The sequence below is a fragment of the Perna viridis genome, chromosome 8 (assembly GCF_037379345.1).
Source record: "Perna viridis isolate PV_CMFRI_1.1 ecotype Kerala chromosome 8, ASM3737934v1, whole genome shotgun sequence".
Lineage (NCBI taxonomy): Eukaryota > Metazoa > Mollusca > Bivalvia > Mytilida > Mytilidae > Perna > Perna viridis.
Genome location: NC_142452.1, coordinates 11757104 through 11776462, shown reverse-complemented (window position 1 = coordinate 11776462; position 19359 = coordinate 11757104). Strand labels below are relative to the sequence as shown.

Here is a 19359-nt window from a genome sequence, read left to right as displayed (position 1 = left end):
AAGAAAGTTTCAAGTTTTCATCAAAGCTGGCAGTTCACGGCCTCTAGAACTGTTCTTTTTTATGAAAATAGAAGAAAATAGAGTCATACACCAGTGCAAAAAGCTGTGTAATCTATGAACACAAAACAAAACACATCTAGAAATCACTTAAGTTGGAAAAATGACAGTATTTGAGCAACACTGAACCCGACTTAAACTCTTGTTGTGATTTCAGGTTCCCCCAAAAAAGTGAGCAGTCACAAGAATTATTTTCCCAATAAAAGTATATATACATGTATGTTAAATGAAGTAGCACAATCTGCAACAAATAATTGTGCTCCCATGGATTTTTTTTTTTTTTATATTTTGTTATCGTACCATGGAAGTAAAATCATTTTGCATCAATTGGCTATTTATCTTAAAAATCTATATATATTATCTTAACTGATGTAGCACAACCTGCAACAAATAATTGTGCTCCCATGGATTTTTTTTTTTTTATATATATTTTGTTATCGTACCATGGAAGTAAAATCATTTTGCATCAATTGGCTATTTATATTCTAACATCTATAAAGTCCCAATTTTAAATAGAATACTCCCCATTTTGACTATATGATATCATTTCACAATGTGTTTTCAGCCCTCAGATTACCCTTTATTTGACATTTGGTATAGTCATCCATTATCTTACTCTTACATTTGACTTTGAGAAAAATGGATGCCTCTCTTCATGTCCAAGTATACAAATCAATACATCTGATGTGTCTGATGTTCATTGGAATCTGCATTTGGCATATTTCAAGTGCGCAGACTTTGCATTTTATGCACACAGATTCACATTTTGTCTTATTCATAAGACATTCCTTTAAGAAGGAGTTGTACCACACAGTTGGAGATACTGGGTCCTATTTATATACCCCGTGGGTCCCACGGGGGGTCTCAGAGATGAAGTATGGTGTTGTCCATGCACTACCAAACGATACTTTCTCTATAGAATTCTGCCTAAAAGACACAGATGCCACCAATTAATGTGCATCTTTACTGTAACACAGAAACATTCAGTCGTATGAGAAAGAAAAACATAGAAAATAATTTCTTAAAATGTGTTTTGCACGTCTCACTAAACTTAAGTGTGTAAAGTTTCATTAAACTTCCACTATAAATGTAGGAGATCTAGCAACCACAAAATTATGTTGCTTCAAATTAAACAACATTCCATAGAAGTTATTTTGAACTTACTTCATGGTAAGGGTGTCATCCTAGGTTGAAAAAGAACATTGTCAGAACTGCATGTGGATGCTTGTTTATCCAGATGTTCATAACCTTGCAATATTCAGGCTTCAGCCATCTGTGTAGTATTTCAATCAGCTTTTGCTTGCCTCCTCCCACATTTTAAAACAATTAAAAGAAATCTCTTAAAATTCTGAAAGTTAAAGCATTTCAAATATAACACACAATTCACGCCATCAATTAGTTACCAATCACGAGTAATAAATAAGTAGAACAAAACTACTCCTCCTTGATCTGTGTTGCTCATTTGTGAAATTACCCTCACAATACTTTTCCGACTTGGAGAAATCGTAATAACATTAAAACTATTCTTGAACAGTTCCGCCTAACACGATATATTGAAACACGACATGCCATCAATTAGTTACCGATCGTGAGTAATAAATAAGTAGAACAAAACTACTCCTCATTGATCTGTGTTGCTCATTTGTGAAACTACCGTCACAATACTTTTCCGACTTGGACAAATCGTAATAATATTTAAACTATTCTTGAACAGTTCTGCCTAACACGATATATTGAAACACGACACGCAACACGCTTGAAATTCTTAAGATGAAAAAGATTACTTGTTGATTTAAGCTTGAACGAAATTTTAAGCTCCCATGGATAATAACAATAATACTAAAACTATTCTTGAACAATTCAGCCTAACATGATATATTGAAACACAACAAAAATTGTGCTCCCATGGATTTTTTGACTATATGATATCATTTCACAATGTGTTTTCAGCCCTCAGATTACCCTTTATTTGACATTTGGTATAGTCATCCATTATCTACATAACACACAAACATTCAGGCATATGAAAAAGAAAAACATAGAAATAATTTCTTCAACTGTGTTTTATTATATTAACATTAACACATGTTTAAGGAGTTGTACCACACAGTTGGAGATACTGGGTCCTATTTATATTCTACCAAAATCTGACCGCAGATTGATCTCATCTTGCTGAACACTTTAACCCTATGTCAGAAAAAACCTAATGTATATACTACTGTCTGACCCCTATGTTCTATTTTTACTAATGGCTGTAATGTTTTTCAATGGATCAAAAATCAACAAATCAGTTCTTTGCAGGACCAAGTTGGAATCCCATGTGTCAAGTAGTTTCAGAGAAAATTTTTGAAAGAAATATTATTAAATATCATATCATTAAAAATTGCAAAACAAGAGGCTTTCAGGAGCCTGAATCCCTCACCTGGTTAAAGTTTTTCAAAAGCAATAAAATTAACAAGGAATTGTCCAAAAGGTTTGACTAAAGAAGACATTAGTAGGACTTATCATAAGAATCATTTTAGCAATGAAAGTTTCATTCTATCTGTTATAGTTTTCAAGATATTGGCTGAAAAAAAACAAAACAAAAAAAAATCTTCATTTTTCATCTTCCAAGAACAATAACTCTGACAAAGAGTAGCCTGACAACTTTGATCACTGAAAACATCTGTAGGCCTTACAATAAGGATTATTTCAGCAATTGAAAGAGTTTAGCTTAACCTGACACTTTTTAGAGATATGCAAAAAAAACTACTGTCTGATCTCAACATTCTATTTTAAGTAAAGGCAGCCATGTTTTTCAACAAAAACCTTTTAAAAGGGCAATAACTCAAACATGGCTTCAGCGATTAATATGAAAGTTTGACCACAGATAGATCCCATCATGTTGAACACTTTCACCCATGTCAGAATTTGGCTAAACCTAATGCTTTTGCAGATATATGCAAAAAACAACTGCCTGACCCCTATGTTCTTTTTTTTTTAGCAATGACAGCCATGTTTTTCAATAGATCAACAATCCCCACATCAATTTTAAGCAGGATACCCTAAAGAACATTCATACCAAGTTTGATTCAAATTGGTGAAGTAGTGTCAGGGGAAAAGATTTTTGAAAAAGTTTAGGATGACGGTGACGGACGCCAAGTGATGGCAATAGCCCACATGGCCTTCAGCCAGGTTAGCTAAAAACAGGGCAATGTATGAAGAATTTTAGGTACATCCCAACTTCAAGCAAAACTTAAATCTAAGTGAAGTCATGCTGTGTAATGTAACCCATTTGGTTACCACAGCTTCATACTTTACCCTGTGGGTCACATACTGATGATGTATACCGTCACAGGACTCAGTCTTGGCATGTGGCATACACCTTCACACAACATATAACTTCAGTAATTAGACAAGTTCCGCTTAAAATTAGCTGTAGCCAAACTTCTCCATACATTACCATCTACTAATGCAGAACATAAAAATTTCTAGTTTCTAGTTTCTTATCAGAATATAACCTAAATGATATAAAATCTCTTTGAACATTTCATGAAATATGTCACATGCACAACCTTCAAATTTTTATATCTTTGAAATTTGTGAGCAGCAAGAGTCTTACCAGAATAATACACTGATAGACAGATGGAATGGGTAAACAGGTATCAGAGTAGACTCACATACCAAAATTCAGCTCAATATTTACAAGCATTTTGAAAAGAAAGTGTGGTACGCTTAATTTTCAGTAATTTTTTTGAAGTTCAAGGGCAACAACTAAAAGCATCACTGAAGTGTAATGAAAGGTCAACTTGTTTTGCAAATCATCAAGGTTGACTCGCATACCAACAACAGGTTCTCAGTAGCCTGAATAGCTCACCTTTCAAGGGCAATAATTTAAGAAGTTACATGTACTTTGAACTTACTTCATGGTAAGGGCATCATTTAAAGTTGTAAAAAAACATCATCAGAACTGCATGTGGTTGCTTTTGAGTACATCAGTTTATTCATGCATCAGTAATCTGTGTTGTACCTTTACTATTCCTGTAATTGTAAATAAAAATTAATACTAGTATATGTACCTTTTGCCAACCAAAACCAACAGCATGTTCTCACTGCTGAGAATAGTGACCTGAACAAACTGCTTTGCAGATAATTGGCCTTTTTGTACATAGCCATTATTTGGCTTTCTACTTCATAAATTACAAGATGTCACATGCCATGTCAACAAACCTGGAAAGGAAATGCACAGTACATGAAAATCATATAGCTAAAAGGGTGATAGAGCAGTTTGTTACTGCGAGAAAATCGTTGTCACCCTGAGGTGTAGCTGAGAGTAAAATTTATTTTTAAGGGGTAACAAACTATCACCCTCTAAGCAACATGTTATTTATTTTATTATACTAAATGTTGCATCATCTTAACAATAACTTTTGTTTGTCTTTGTTCTTTATATTTTCTTCAATAAAATTGTTTTATTTTCTTTCAAGTTTGCATTTATTTGAAACTGTAAACATCAATTGTGGATCATACCTCTTTTTTTAATGTACATGTATCTCTGATGGACCCTGCTCACCAGCAGAAATGTCAATAAAATGTTTTTCTTTTGTATTGTTTTTTTTTTTTTTTTTTGCATTTCTTAGTTTTTTTTTGTTTTTTTACTGTTTAAAGTTTTCTTGTACATGTATACCTTTCCGAGGCAGAATTCACAACAACAAAATAAAAGTCCAGAATTAATGCAGTGTATGGAAATTGAACAACAATGACATAAATTCTCACTTGAACATTATCTTTTTCCAGTTCCAGCCCCAGTGACTTTTTTAATTTAACAAAACAATTAGAAATGTTTGGGTACAAATTTCTAGTAGATTTGGCAACATAACAAAAAAATATAAATATATATGCGTATACTGAATTGCATTTATTAATGGATGTTATTGGATATGTATGTTGAGCATATTGATTCTCTCAAACACAAAACTGATTAAGATTGAACTGGTACTATTTTTTACCGAAATCAGTTAAGCTTTTCACAAGAGGATAATAGACAAAAAGCTATCACCCTCTGAGACATGTGATAGAGCAGAATATTACCCTTGTATTGAACCAACCAAAATTCAGAAAATGACATGAAGTATAATAATACAAGAAAAAGCAACCAACTAAATATCAAAGTATTCCCTCTAAAAGAAGATGAGAAATCTGAAACAAATAATTCCATTACAAACAACCTTAGTTATTACAAATCGTGCAGTAAATAGGAAGACAAGACACAAACCTGAAAAGGGGGGAGCAATCTGTACAGGTCATCATGCTGAAGTAACATAAATATCTAGTAGACTTGGCAATCCCTCTAATAGAAGCTGAGAAATCTGTTATGAAAATTTCCATTACAGACAGAGTGATTGCAATGTGGTTTAAATCCAAATAAAAACAAAAGAATCACTGACACAAATCTATGTTTTTCATCTGGATCTTATATGAACAATGAAAATGAACCCATTGTATACCATGAAAGTAGATTCTGAACAGTAATCACTTTAAAAATCACCTTTACAAGAATTTTCTATTTCTACATGCATTTAAACAAGTTAGACAAAAAGACTGTTCAATCTTTGCTAAATGAAATGGTACAATGTATGTTAATTACCGAACAAAGGTTTTAAAGCTTTAAATCTAGTCAGTAATAAACATAGCCTTTAGCATTAGGTAGAATCTACATACATTGTAATGCCTTCAGCATTAGGAAGAATCTACATACATTGTAATGCCTTCAGCAAAATAGTGAAAAAAGATTATCTAGAACCAATAGAAATATTAATTGTAGTGTAACTAAAAAAGCAAAAAAAGAACTCTGAACAGAATAGAAAATGAACAATTAAGGGACACCCACATAAACCAGTTCCTGCCTAACAGTGCTTATCATTTATATGTTTAGTAAACAAGTTCAAGAAAACTAACACTTGGAACAGAAAAAAATATATCATAAAATAAACTGTTATCACTGAGAGATGTCTCACCTGTTGCACATACATGTAGACCCTCCTATTCAAAACTTGATATTCCTAATTTCGAAGTCAACTGTGACTGCAAGGCATATGCATGAAGTGGATGCAGAGATACAAGTGCAACTGCATACCAAATATGATTGACCTAGCATAAGTGGTTCATATCAAACTGACCTACTTAAAAAACGAAACATGAAAATCTGAACATGACTGCCAAAGTAAGAAAATAATAACTAAGTCTTGCCCTTAACAACATTATTTGACAAAAATGATAACTTCTTTACAGATAAGCATCACACCATTACCTCATTAATATATATATCCTAATTAACAAATGAAACAAATATTGAAATAATCTAGTAGATTTAGAATATTTCCCTAAAAGTAATGATTTCTCTTCTTTCCTACTGAATTTTGTACAAATATTGTTGCCTTTTGTAATTGAAACAGTGACTTATTTGAATCTTTTTTTGTTAAAAACAACCAAAAGTAAGAAATCACTTAGTGATAAATATAAACGGTTACCAGAGATTTGTCTCGTCTGTCCCACATGGTTACTGTTAGTAAGAAATCACTTAGTGATAAATATAAACAGTTACCAGTTATGTGTCTCATCTGTCCCACATGCTTACTATTAGTCAACATTTGAGAATGGATGCAGGGGCATGAAACAGATATGGAAATGTTAATGAATCTTTACACTAAATATCATTGATTTAAGCATCATGCCAAGTATCCTAATACATGGAACCGGAGTGACAGAACAAATGCCTAGCTGTTAGGGAAAACAGTTTCAAAGTCAATAGACTATGACTGGGGGATATCATGACACATGAAACAGATATATGGAACTGTAATGAAGTGATACTAAATGCAACTACATTCTAAAAACAATTGACAAGTGATTAAAAAGATATTTTCATGAAAAAATTGTACGAACAGTAAGGAACCAAAAGTACAGAATTTGAATGCTAGCAGCCCATAAATGTGTATTTTATGGAGCACTTAAGGCTTAGGGTGGCTACTGAAAAATTGATGTTTGAAAAAGTATCCCTCTTTTTGAACCTTAATTTACAGGCAGAAACGCCGAATGACATGGTGGTTTTTATTTCAAAATTTAAAAGCTGTATGGGTGTATTTTAGAAACATTGCATTAGATTAGAGAAAATTTCACCTGGACCCCCATATGGAAATAGCATTGTGAATAATTGCGCTCTTGTATCCTAGATTTGTGCTCTTGCAGTCTGTCAAGCACTTTTTGTGTCCAAAAAATTCGAAAATCAGGAAAAAATTTTCTTAAAAAGGAGGTTATCAAGAATTTTTTTTACATAAAAAGTAATGTAATAATACATAATTCCATGAAAACGGCCACCTTCCACCCCACTACATGTAAGTAAAAGCTTTCTAGAAATGTAGCAATTTGAGAAGCAACACTTTGAAAGAAGTGTAAACACTTTGATTAAAACACTTAGTAAAGGATATATAAAGTCACAATGCAACCCAATGAATACACAATGTCATTTTGCACAATATACATTGTACATTCACTTTGAAAACACTATGAAATATTTTTCAACATTGTTTTTGTGGTGCAAAGGTTCAAAATCGGGAGTTATCACGTGTTTCTCTGGAAAATTCAGGAAAAAATCAGGAATATACAGGAAAATCCGGAGTCACTTTACAGACTGCTGTTGTGATGCTAATACAACTGCATACCAAACATGATCAGCCGAATCGTAGCACAAGTAGTTCAATTTAATCTTACCTAATCAGAAAACTTAACATTAAAATCTAAATAAGAAATTTTATAAATTTCAAAGTCAGTAAATTTGACTGCAGGGGCATATACATATACATGTCTGCGATGTAGTGATGCTAATGAAACTACATACCAAATATGATTGACCTAGCACAAGTACTTAGTAGATCATAAATAAATACTGACCTTAATCAGAAACTTAAAATATAATCTTAAGTTGAATGCCAATGCTACACCAGAGCAACATAAAACTAAAGATTGCATGATAAGTCATGCTAAGGATATCCCCACTCAACCTAGGAAAGGGAGACACCGAGGCAATTGGTAAACAGGAATTGGATGAGCCATGAACCTGAAAAGGGGAAACAGCAGTACAAGGCATCATGAGAAAGCAATATACCAAATATTAAAGCATGCCCTCCAGTAGAAGCTGTTATGAAAATTTCCATTATACAGCACCTATAACTTACAAACAGGAAGTAGATGAGCTATCAACTTGTAAAGGAGACACACAGTACAGATCATGAGAAAGCAATATAACATTTATCTAAGCATTCCCACCAGCAGAAGCTGAGAAATTTGATTTATGCAGCGCCTAATAAAACTACGAAGATCGGTAAACAGGAAGTGGATGAGCCATGAACTTGAAAAGAGGTGACAGGGTACAAGTCATCATGAGAAAGCAATATACCATACATGTACATTTAAGTATTACCTCCAGAAGCAGCTGAGAAATCTGTTACAAAAAATGTGTAACGGACGGACAGACTAATATACAAGGTTATTGCAATATGGGTATAATGTAAAAAGGTGAGGATCGAACAACAGTAAATCTTGACATGCATGAAAAACTATGTGTGGAAACATACTGCTGCGGAAATTAGAATATTTTCTGTTTGGCCTTTTCCAAAATATACTGTTCACAGTGGATGGAATGTACATTACATTAGATCTGAGGAGGGCAATTATTGAAAATATTTTGGTCTACACCTCCTAGAAAATAAATGAATTTTATTATCTCAGTCTAGATACATGTTCTATATGCATGTATATTGGAACAGAAATAATTCTCATGGCTTGGTGTGGTTGAAAATTGTTTTGACAAAAAATTTCAAAAATAAATATGACCCCACAGACAGGGCCAGGCCCAGTAAGTCAAATGGTCACTAATTTCCCTCATATACACTAGATATTCTTTTTATTTTGTACAAAAATTCAAAAACCTTTAAGTGGCTCACCTTGCACATCTCCTTTATTTTAATGCTGCGAATTTCATTGCTACATGTATAGCTCAAAACTGTGATAGTTGATACATTGTAGCAAGACAAACCATGCAGCCCCATTTTCTAAGTTTAACTACGTGTGCCTCCAATTTCTGCAATATTTTACAATATAAAGCTAAGCCAAGCACAGCATGATTCTACCGCAGCCAGTTGAACTGTTTACTGGAGCAATATTAGTTTCTGACACGATTAAGCATACATGTAGGGACTAAGAGTTCACTTGTTTTGGACACAATATAGCTCAAAATTTGAAATTCAATTAAATTTAAAAGTGAAAAAAGTTCTGCTTTACGGGTGCTTATCAAAGATCTTTATCTTTAATCCCTGTAAGTAAACAAGATATAATTGAAATCTGATTGAAAATGCGTACTGAGATTTTCATTAGGAAAACCAAAAAAAAATTAAAAAACTTCATGTAGCAGATGGCAGTGGTCAAACCCTTAATAGTTCGGGCTATTGTGGAAACAGTATTAGTTTTTCACACTTAAGCATAGGGCCTTACAATTCATTATGAGGATGACTGCACCATTATATTTCAAAATCAGTCCAAACATAAACAAGAGGCTCCCAGAAGCCTGAATCACTCACCTGGTTGAATTTTGCCTTTCAAGGGCAACAAGTTTAACAAGAAGTTGTCCAACAATTTTGTCTCTAGAAGACTTTGGCAGGACTTATCATAAGGACCATTTCAGCAATTGAAAGTTTCTTTATCTATCTATCTACATTTTTTAAGATATTGGCTAAAAACTGTAAAAAAAAAAAAAACCTGACATTTTCCTCTTTTCAAGGGCAATAACTGTTACAAGGAGTTGTCTGACTACTTTTATCCATGAAGACTTTTGTAGTCCTATTAATAAGGATCATTTCAGCTAATGAAATATTTGGCTAAACCTAAAGATTTTGGAGATATATTTGAAAAACTACTGTCTGACCCCGGCAGCCATGTTTTTGACACATCAAAAATCACGACATCAGTTCTATGCAGGATACCCAATGGAACAGTCTTACAAAGTTTGGTTTCAATTGGTCAAGTGATGTCAGAGGAGGAAAGTTTTGAAAAACTGTTAACGACAATAATGATGGACGACGACAGCGGACTCCAAGTGATGGCAATAGCTCACATGGCCTATGGCAAGGTGAGCTAAAAAGTGGACTTTTTTGGGTGTGGCTTCTTTAAGAGATACCCAAAATCTGTATATACATGTAGTAAAAAAATTCTAAATCAGACCAAAATTATAGATGTGATTTTTCTTTTTGGTGTTGCCCCTTCATGATCCCCTTATAACTCAAATATCATAGGAGATATCCAAAATCTGATTGAAAATGATTTTACAAAAGACAAGAATGACTAACCTAATAAATGCATCAAAATTAAGACCTGCTGAATGTTTTTTTTTAATAAATGAATAAGAAGATAATAACCATGATAACTAAATGAATGCACTTGTACAAAATCTATACTGTGGACAGTTACATTTTTTTATGGCTGTTAGTCATTGAACATATGTAACCTTGGATGAAAAAATAGGGTACATGTACATTATAGGTAGGTAGGTAAAACCATTCTATTAGACACCTATGACTCTTTATAGTGCTCAACAACAAAACTTAAAAGTTTAGTAACATCTCTTAAAAAATACCAATAAAAGGCATTAAAATAGGGTACATGTAGGTAAGATAACCTTAGTCTTAAACAGACATTTTTTTCTTGGCCTTCCTTATTAATTTGTTAATTTTATAATTTATATATTAAAATTCCTGAATAACTTCTCTTCAACTGTATCCAAGTGGTACACATCAATCAAATGTTGAGTATATGTATTTTAAGCTTACCAAATAAAATGACTGGAGAGGCTCTAATTATTTTTGTACTATAATTATACTTTGTTAGGAGTGACCAGTTCCTTTAATATAAAGGTCTTGTTCTAGGTACATTTGTATCCCCAAAAAAAATTCTTCGCTGTGCATTTTATTCTATTCACAGGGGCTTGCTACCACTATCAAATTAGTATTTAGTATTCTAGGTTATATACTAGTGGTGCTGCATATTTGATAGTGAAGGCAAGCTCCTGTGTTCTATTTACCCCACCTCACCTGAACAGGCACAAACATAGAGGTACACAAGCCTACTGTACACCCCTTAATATTGTGTAAAAATGAATTATTTTTGCATTAAATCTTGATTCTTCACAATTTCTAATGGCTCAATTTTCTTGCTTAACCTTGCTGTGTTTTTTTTTCTATTTATGTCTCCACTTTCTAATCTTGATCTGTCCCTGCTGAAATCCTAGATCTACCTCTGTTTCCAACTATTTCATTTAAGGACATTTCAGCAACCAAGCAAAATATTTGTAGCTATAACCTTCAAAGAATGATTATTTTGAAATATACACATTTGGCTTTAAAATTAAACTTACCCGAAAAAGAGCATGGTACAAAGGCTAAAAATGTATTGCATTAGTCCTCTCTAAGCTTAGTTACATATTATACTTTTGGAAAACATTTACTGTGACTATGAGCTCTCACTAGGTCAACTTCGTGCGGCGCGAAAAACTGGTTCTATTCTCGGACGTTTCGGCTACTTAATTACACATATTATAAATCGCAGTTCAACAGAGAACCAGTACTAGGGTCACCTGATTTGTCTAAGGCATGTCATAATTGATTTTTTTTAGTAATCACTGTACTAGCTGACATGAAAGAATACCTATTTGCGGTAGCGTATTCCTAGCTAGGTGCAAGACCATAGTCTGAAATCCGGATCACTAAAACAATACAATGGATATTTCAGTTTGTATGTAAGTGAATTTATAATCAGTATTAATACTATTGGGGAGGGTTTAGTCCTTAAAATATCATGAAATCAATTTGTTTCATGATAGTTTAAGGACTAAACCCTCGCCAATAGCGTAATACTGGTTATAAATTCACTGACGGAAAAATTCGAAAGATCTTTTGGAGACAATCAGTTCTAGACTATTATCAGAATATAATAGCATTAAAACACATGATTTTTCAATACTGTATACTTCTATTCCCCATACTCAGTTAAAATCACGAATTAAAAACATTATACATCGTTGTTTTTTTCCAAAAAAAAAGATGGTACACATAGATACAAATATAGTTCTTGGCAGAGATTCCTCATACTTTGTAAGAAAAAATTCAAAATCATCTTCCAAATATACAGAAGGAGATTTTTACAAAATGCTGGAATTTTTAATCGACAACATACTTGTCCAAGAGTAATCAAGGGAACCAAGGTTATAGCGGTAATCAAAAGAATGTAATCCGGGGACAAACACCAGACACTGAAACAGACACACACAACAAAGTACATAAAGTAACTAAAATAAAACATACAAAGTAACAAAAGTAAATAAGCAACTCGGACTCTACTAAAAACTGGGAGCAATGACCAGGTGCACCGGTAGTGTAAGCGTCCTCTGCTTTTCTGGAAACAAACGCCGAGTTGCTCATAAAAAGTCAAGTCCGGGGTAGACGAAAGAGGAAAGGAAAACTATGACACGTTGAACAAATCAGTTTTCATGGCGCAGATGGATACACCGTAACAATCCACGAGTTCATGATGACGACCATAAAACTTCTGTAGAACGGAAAAGATGAAAACCACTGCAATGGTCCTCACTTGGTACAAGCATTTCAAAATGAAAGGTGGCTTAAACCAGATTTTATTGCGCGCTAAAAATCCTGCTTCCATTACGGTCCATCATTTCCATCACAGACAGTTCTTTATAACTTGAAACCAATGGAACTTAAAAGTCATGTGTATAGAGAGTTCTGTTTAAGTTCAAAACCAATGGCACTTAAATGCCATGTGTACAGGTAGTTCTGTGTAAGTGAAACCAATGGCACTTTAATGTCATAAGTACATACAGTTCTGTGTAAGTAAAAACAATGGCGCACAGCCAGTTTTGTTAAACTTAGTTAAATCCAGTGAAACTCGGGGGCCTCTTGTACAGGCAGTTCTAGATCTGCGTAAGTTGAGTCCAGTGATACGCGGATCACATGTACAATCAGCTCTGGATAACTTAAATCTGTGAAATTAAAATCAGGGACAGCCGGGAGTCACGTGTACAAGTTTGTGTAAGCCAAAAGTGGTTACATTAGAGAGTCGCGTACACACAGTACTCATGGGTATGGATTGTCGATAAGCCATTTGTTCTGTTTTTGTCCGAAAGTTGTTGCATTTGTTTTGGGTTTTCTCCGATGAAGCAACATTTTGTTCTGTTTTGTTAAGTCCGATTAGGTCAGGGTATAACAATACACTAAAAATTTTTAAAAAATCGAAATGTCTATGGTTTAATTTTTTTTTTCAAAATCAAAATAAGTCGTTTAAGTATTTCTCCAAGAATTCACCTGAAAATATACATTAATTCTAGTGCTTTTAACGTCATACTATCAGAGAAACTATTTTATGATTCTGGTAGTTTATTTTTAAGACATTTATGTCTTGCTAATGGAAAACACATTCGAGAGATGACAATTCCATTCATGAAACAAGAATCATCGTGGAAAAAAACAGAACAAACCATCGTACAAAAACGGCTTATTGAAGAACAATCTACTCCAGCAATGCTAGAGGTGGTCTGGCAAGCTATTTTCAGACTTGGTGCCGTTGAGGTATGGAGGAACGAAATTCCGACCTCCTACGCTGTAGGAGTAAAGAACAACCATGCCCACTGTGGTACGAGCAGTTCTATGCAAGTTAATACAGTAAGGAATCACCTACGGATGATCATATACTTGCAATTCTGTGTAAGTTAAAAGCAGTGACATTCCCGGGCGAGAGCCGTGTACTGGCAGATTTGCTTAATTTAACATTTGTAACACCCAGGTTTTGTGAAGGTAGTTTAATGTGAGACCATTGACACTCGAGAGTTATGTATATATGCATTTCTGTGCAGGTTAAAACCGATAGCGTTATTTTTATGTGTCTGTGGTATTATTAAGGCAGAGTGTAAATTAAAGAAAAACGTCACTCTTGAATTATCTATTAGCTTATTGAAATGACACGTGAGAAACACGGAGAAACGAAAAGTATTAGCTGTATAAAGGTTACAGACCACCAATTCAACCAATGAGCATTTGGAACGTACGCAAAAATAGTCCTACGCAGAAATTACCCCTGTTCCTCATAGTGCTGTGAAAAAAGTTCTCATCTTATTTAAAAAATTTAAACAGTTTCTGAAAGGAAAAACATTTCTGTACATTTTATAGGTGCATTTTGCTTCTTGTGATGTGAAGCCTAATCTCCATAATGATTTTTAAATATACCCCTATCTTGTGAAAACACTGGGATTTCCCATGCTATTTATAGACACTTCACTTCCGGTGACCAGTACTGCACTGCAAGTCTGCTAACCCCACATGCCATTCTGAGGATTGTGAGCTGACATATGTAGAATCATGCTGATATATAGTCCTCTGCAGGTTAAAGTTAAGGTAAAGTCCAGAGAAGCCATTGAATATTGTGAAATTAGCATAGAAGCCTATGGAAAGTGGAATTAGTGGTTTTTAGCCTAAACAACTAAATAAACAATTGTCAATTTCATGATTAGAATCCCAATTTTCAAAACTTTAATTAATTTTAAAGTGTAGAGTCAGTCGATGCGAAGCTATGGCTACTTAGTATATGTTACTTCGACAAACGGTTGAAATGTTCTACTGTTTAGATGACAATGCTGCTATATTTGGACGTTTTGGTAATGTTGTTATGCCAGCTGGGATGAGGTTGCGGAAATTGTAAACCAGATTCGATTATAGTTATAATTTTCCCCGCAAAGTTCTCGCATTGCAGTTCCAGCAGCATCGTCTAGTCTGACAGAGAATTGAAATTTTTCATATCTTAATCAGATGTACATTCATATTTGCTGTTTCAATCCTTATCTATCCCACTACATTTTCTTGCAGTGCAATAGCAGCACTGTCAGACTTGCCGTGAATTCCATCAGTATTTTTCATCCGACAGAAAATCACTTTATTTTTTTTTCCGGAAACCAAATTTCCCTAGTTGTAAACTTTTGTTTATGTAAAATACCCTCCAGTCATATTGAGATTCTGGAGAGAGTTTTCTTGAAGGGGAATTATTAATAATGGGGTGAGGTAATTTTTTCAGTCTTAATTTAAAAAAAAATAAACCAATCCATTGTTCCATTTCAGTCACTAAGTAGACAAGTCCTGTCTCTGAGGATTTTGATAGGAGAGTTTGCCAATCTCATTAGTGATGTCAAAATCACTAATTTGCAAATCATTAAGTGTCAAATTGGTTGGCAAATAAACAACTAAATAAACAATTGACAATTCCATGATAAGAATCCCAATTTTCAAAACTTTATAACTTTGTTTTTTTATATCCAATTTTGGTTCTGCAAAATGTTTCATTTAGATAAACTAATTCATATTATGTATGTGAATTTATAACTATTTTACTTGAAAAAATAAATTTGTAGTGATATTTATATGTAAACCTCTATTTTTGGATAAAATTGTAATTAAAATCTTATGTACATATAGTCTAATTACTGAATATTTATTTAAAAATTCCATGGATAAAAAGAATTTTATTTGCAATTATGGGAACCAAAAAAATTTTTCAGTTATCTTTAAAAATGGAAAAGTTACGATGATTTGAAGTTGATACCCTATGCCACTCGATGGATTTTTTGCCAACCAAAGCCAAATCACAGGCAAGTGATGACATCACAAAGAACACTCCTATAAATCTTGTCTTCTTAATTTTATTAGGTTTTTTTTTTTTTTTTTTTTTTTTTTTTTTTTGTCAAGGAGGAGGAGGGGGGCAAATGAATATAATCAAGTTATAAAGATCAGTGACGTAGTTCCAAAATTAATAGAATAAGTTAGCTTATTTAGTGTTTTGAATCCTACCTATCTATAGTGTATGTGTTCCAATGTTTTTGTTTTCAAGTCCATGAAAACTTGGCACTCCACTATGTCAACATATGCATGTTTATATTGTACCAAGGCAGTTACAGTATATTTTCAAACATGTTTTTTCATGTGTACATATATTACATTGTATTATTGAGACAATATCATTCAAATGATTTTAGATTGTTTGTTGAATCCCATTTATCTACATGTACATGTTTAGTATTCACAAAAAGATTAATTGATGAATTGAGCAGTACCTGTGTTCATAAATAATTTAAACTTGTTTTTGGTTTTTAGGAAGGGAATTCATTTGCTCAAAGATTTTGTTTATTTCTGGGCAGTTAGGGAAAGGGAAACTCAATATTTCATACATGCCCAAAATACCTTATAATAAAACCAAATGAATGCTCTATCCACAATTGTATGATACGATAGATGAAAGATCTGGTTCTTTTGCAGGTATGTGACCCATTACACGTTTCCAGAGATTTCTTATGTAACATTTTAAAATGTTGACACATCTGAAATGTAGGTATAGAGTAGAGTGATACATGTATGTAACTTGGCATTCAATTAGAAATTTAAGAAATTTTTTACATGGATTCCATAAATAAAAAGGGTTGTGTTAAGTGTTACGTTTAATTTTGTTTAAGTCTTTACCAATTATTGGATAGAAAGTACATCTTGTAATACTGAGGGGTTCCTTATAACAAATTTTCTTTAATATTTCGTGAAGAATTGAAAACAATTCATATAATTATGGTAAGTAAAAAATATTTCTTGTAGCTTTTTGTCTATTGATCATAATGACATCTAATATATCTTTATTGACTGGCTAGGATGTTATATATTATTGAAAAACTCCTTCTACTTCAGATCCATCAAATTCTGCACTGCCTTTAACATACTGGAACATGCTTTTGTAAACCTGACCAGTCTTACCAAGTTGTAAGTTTGTGTAAACCTGACCAGTCTTACCAAGTTTGTACAAAGCCAATTGAACAATTCTTTGTTTTAACATTTGTATATGATTTGATTTCTTTTTTTTTTCAAATTAAGTAGCAGTCTTTATAAGAATTATGCAAATTCTGTAATATGTGATACACCCCAAAAAAGGCTAGATATTTTTATTTTTGTAAATAAGTTGCATTATTGGTCTATAGTATGAAATGTATAATTATCAATTCAAATGTGTCTGCTCTTAAAACATAATTCACACCAAAACCCAATAATTTCTATTGTATTTCAGTGTCATTTACAGAGTTGTCTCCCTGAATTCTGAATTCCACAATACATTCTATATAATTTTTATCTCCCTTGAACAAGGGTTATATGAAAAACAACATGTTACTTTCTATAAAATTTTAAATAAAATATCAAAAATGAAAATATGAAGGTTTTCTATGATTTTGCATTTTGCATGATTCTTATCTTGAGTGCTACGTAATGTTCAACATAATCTGCCATTTACTTATTTTAAGAAGAAATAGGGATGAAACCGTAACATGTTCCTTATAGCTTCATTTTTAAAGCTGTAAGAAAAATTTTATATGAAATTTCACCAAGATTCTGTAAGGGTTAAAATTTTTGAAGGGAGATAATCCACCTTATACAAAGTTGATAATTCTTATTTTTTTTTAATGATTTTGTTTGGTAACAGGTAATAGAGAATAGTGGTATAACAACAATGCCTATCTTAAGCACAACTCAAATTACTCAACTGTAAGTCAGTAGCAAATCATGAGATTTACAGATTAATTGGGATACTTGTGTTTCTTACAACACAAAATGGAAAAATAGGAATTGTATTCACTTGTTCATATAATACAAAGCTTAATAACACATTTTATATGTTATATATTGATTTTTATTAAAGTATACAAGTGTATTCCTTTCTGAGCGTCTTTCATGTTTTGGCATATTAAAAAATGGCTGTTTGTATTAACTGTATTAAGGGGAGACCTGGGCTATTTATTTAGTGCCCTTTGCTCTTCTGTTATTTTTTTTTATACCCCCTGCAAACAAAGTTCAGGGGTATATAGGTTTCATCCTGTCTGTCTTTGTCTGTCTGTTCAGAACTATTTTCTAAGCAGCTTGCAGCATTATTATGAAACTTTGTGGGACGTAATATAATGGAGATGTGCATACTGTAAGGAATTTAAGATTGTGCACAAATTGTAGAAATGATGGTTGATGGACTTGAACGTTTTTTTTTTAGCAAATCTTTGGTTTGAAGTGTTGTCTGCAACTCTCCTCAATAACTTGTAGGATTGTTATGAAACTTGGTGTTAAATTACTATATTGAAAGGTGTATATTGTCAGAATTTTATATTTTGGCAAAAATTATAGAAATGATGGCAGTTGGACTTTGAGGTTTATTAGCAATTCTTTGGTTTGATGTGTTGTCCACATCTCCTCATTAACAACGTGCAGGATTGTAATGTAACTAATGAAGTGTTAGATTTCCGTAGAGATGTGTGCATATTGTCAGGAATTTATGTTTAAAGTAAATTTGCAGTCATATTCTGTTATTTTGTTGCCAGCAGAAAAAAATAGTACTGATTTCTATTTGGAATTGAGTGTTTAAGAATGGCAGCAAAATTGTGTGTCAAAAGTGCTAAGTCAATCCCCAGTTATAATTGTGTCCAATAAGAATTGTGTGTCCACATTGGTCCCCAAATTTACAGGGTTCAACAGGCAGCGAGAGTATTAGTCCTGTTAGGAGCTATGTGTCGTTTGGGCCTGCTTAATGCCATTGAACACTTAAACAAATGAACATTTTTTATTTTGTTTTCGCCCAGATTTTACATCAATTGAGTAACAAGACATATGCTTTTAGCATAAAAAAACAGAGAATGCTTACTATACTGGAGACCCTTGTCCATAGTCCCAGTTTATAAGTAAATTCTGGGTTGTTTATTTTTTAAGTTTTGTTTGTATTTTTTTTTAATTTAATTTGTGTATTTGTGTTGTTTGGTCTGTTGACATTCAAAGCTCACTTAATTTGATTTGCTTTGGAAGAAGATATTTAAATTTCTCTCGCTCTAAGCCTATGATTAAAAATGCACATGATTTTTTAACCACCGGGTGGCGACTAAATTTCTGTGAGAGTTTTCCTGCCATTTTACATTTCTGAGTTTTCTACACTACAGATTTCATGTGAGAAACAGATTCTCCTCCAATGCTTTCAGGGATTACACAATTTTTCCACTCTCAATAGTTAAATTTTAGATTGCAGAAACCTTGTAAACCCCTCAAGACTGAAGAAGAATCTATATACATTATAATTACTTTTGCTTAAGGTAAAAATATTAGTTAGAAAGAAAAACTGAACAAAGTTGCCAATAAATTGTTGTAATTA

General features: G+C 32.9%; 1 protein-coding gene across 1 annotated transcript in view; it reads left to right on the top strand.

The window, feature by feature from the left end:
* Positions 1 to 13583: 13583 nt before the first annotated feature.
* Positions 13584 to 19359, top strand: part of LOC148609343 (uncharacterized) — a 37880-nt gene continuing 32104 nt past the window's right edge. The window contains exons 1-2 of the mRNA XM_088541289.1: positions 13584 to 13820; positions 17659 to 17720. Of these exons, the coding sequence (XP_088397415.1) occupies positions 13584 to 13820; positions 17659 to 17720 (299 nt within the window). The remainder of the gene's footprint in view (positions 13821 to 17658; positions 17721 to 19359) is intronic.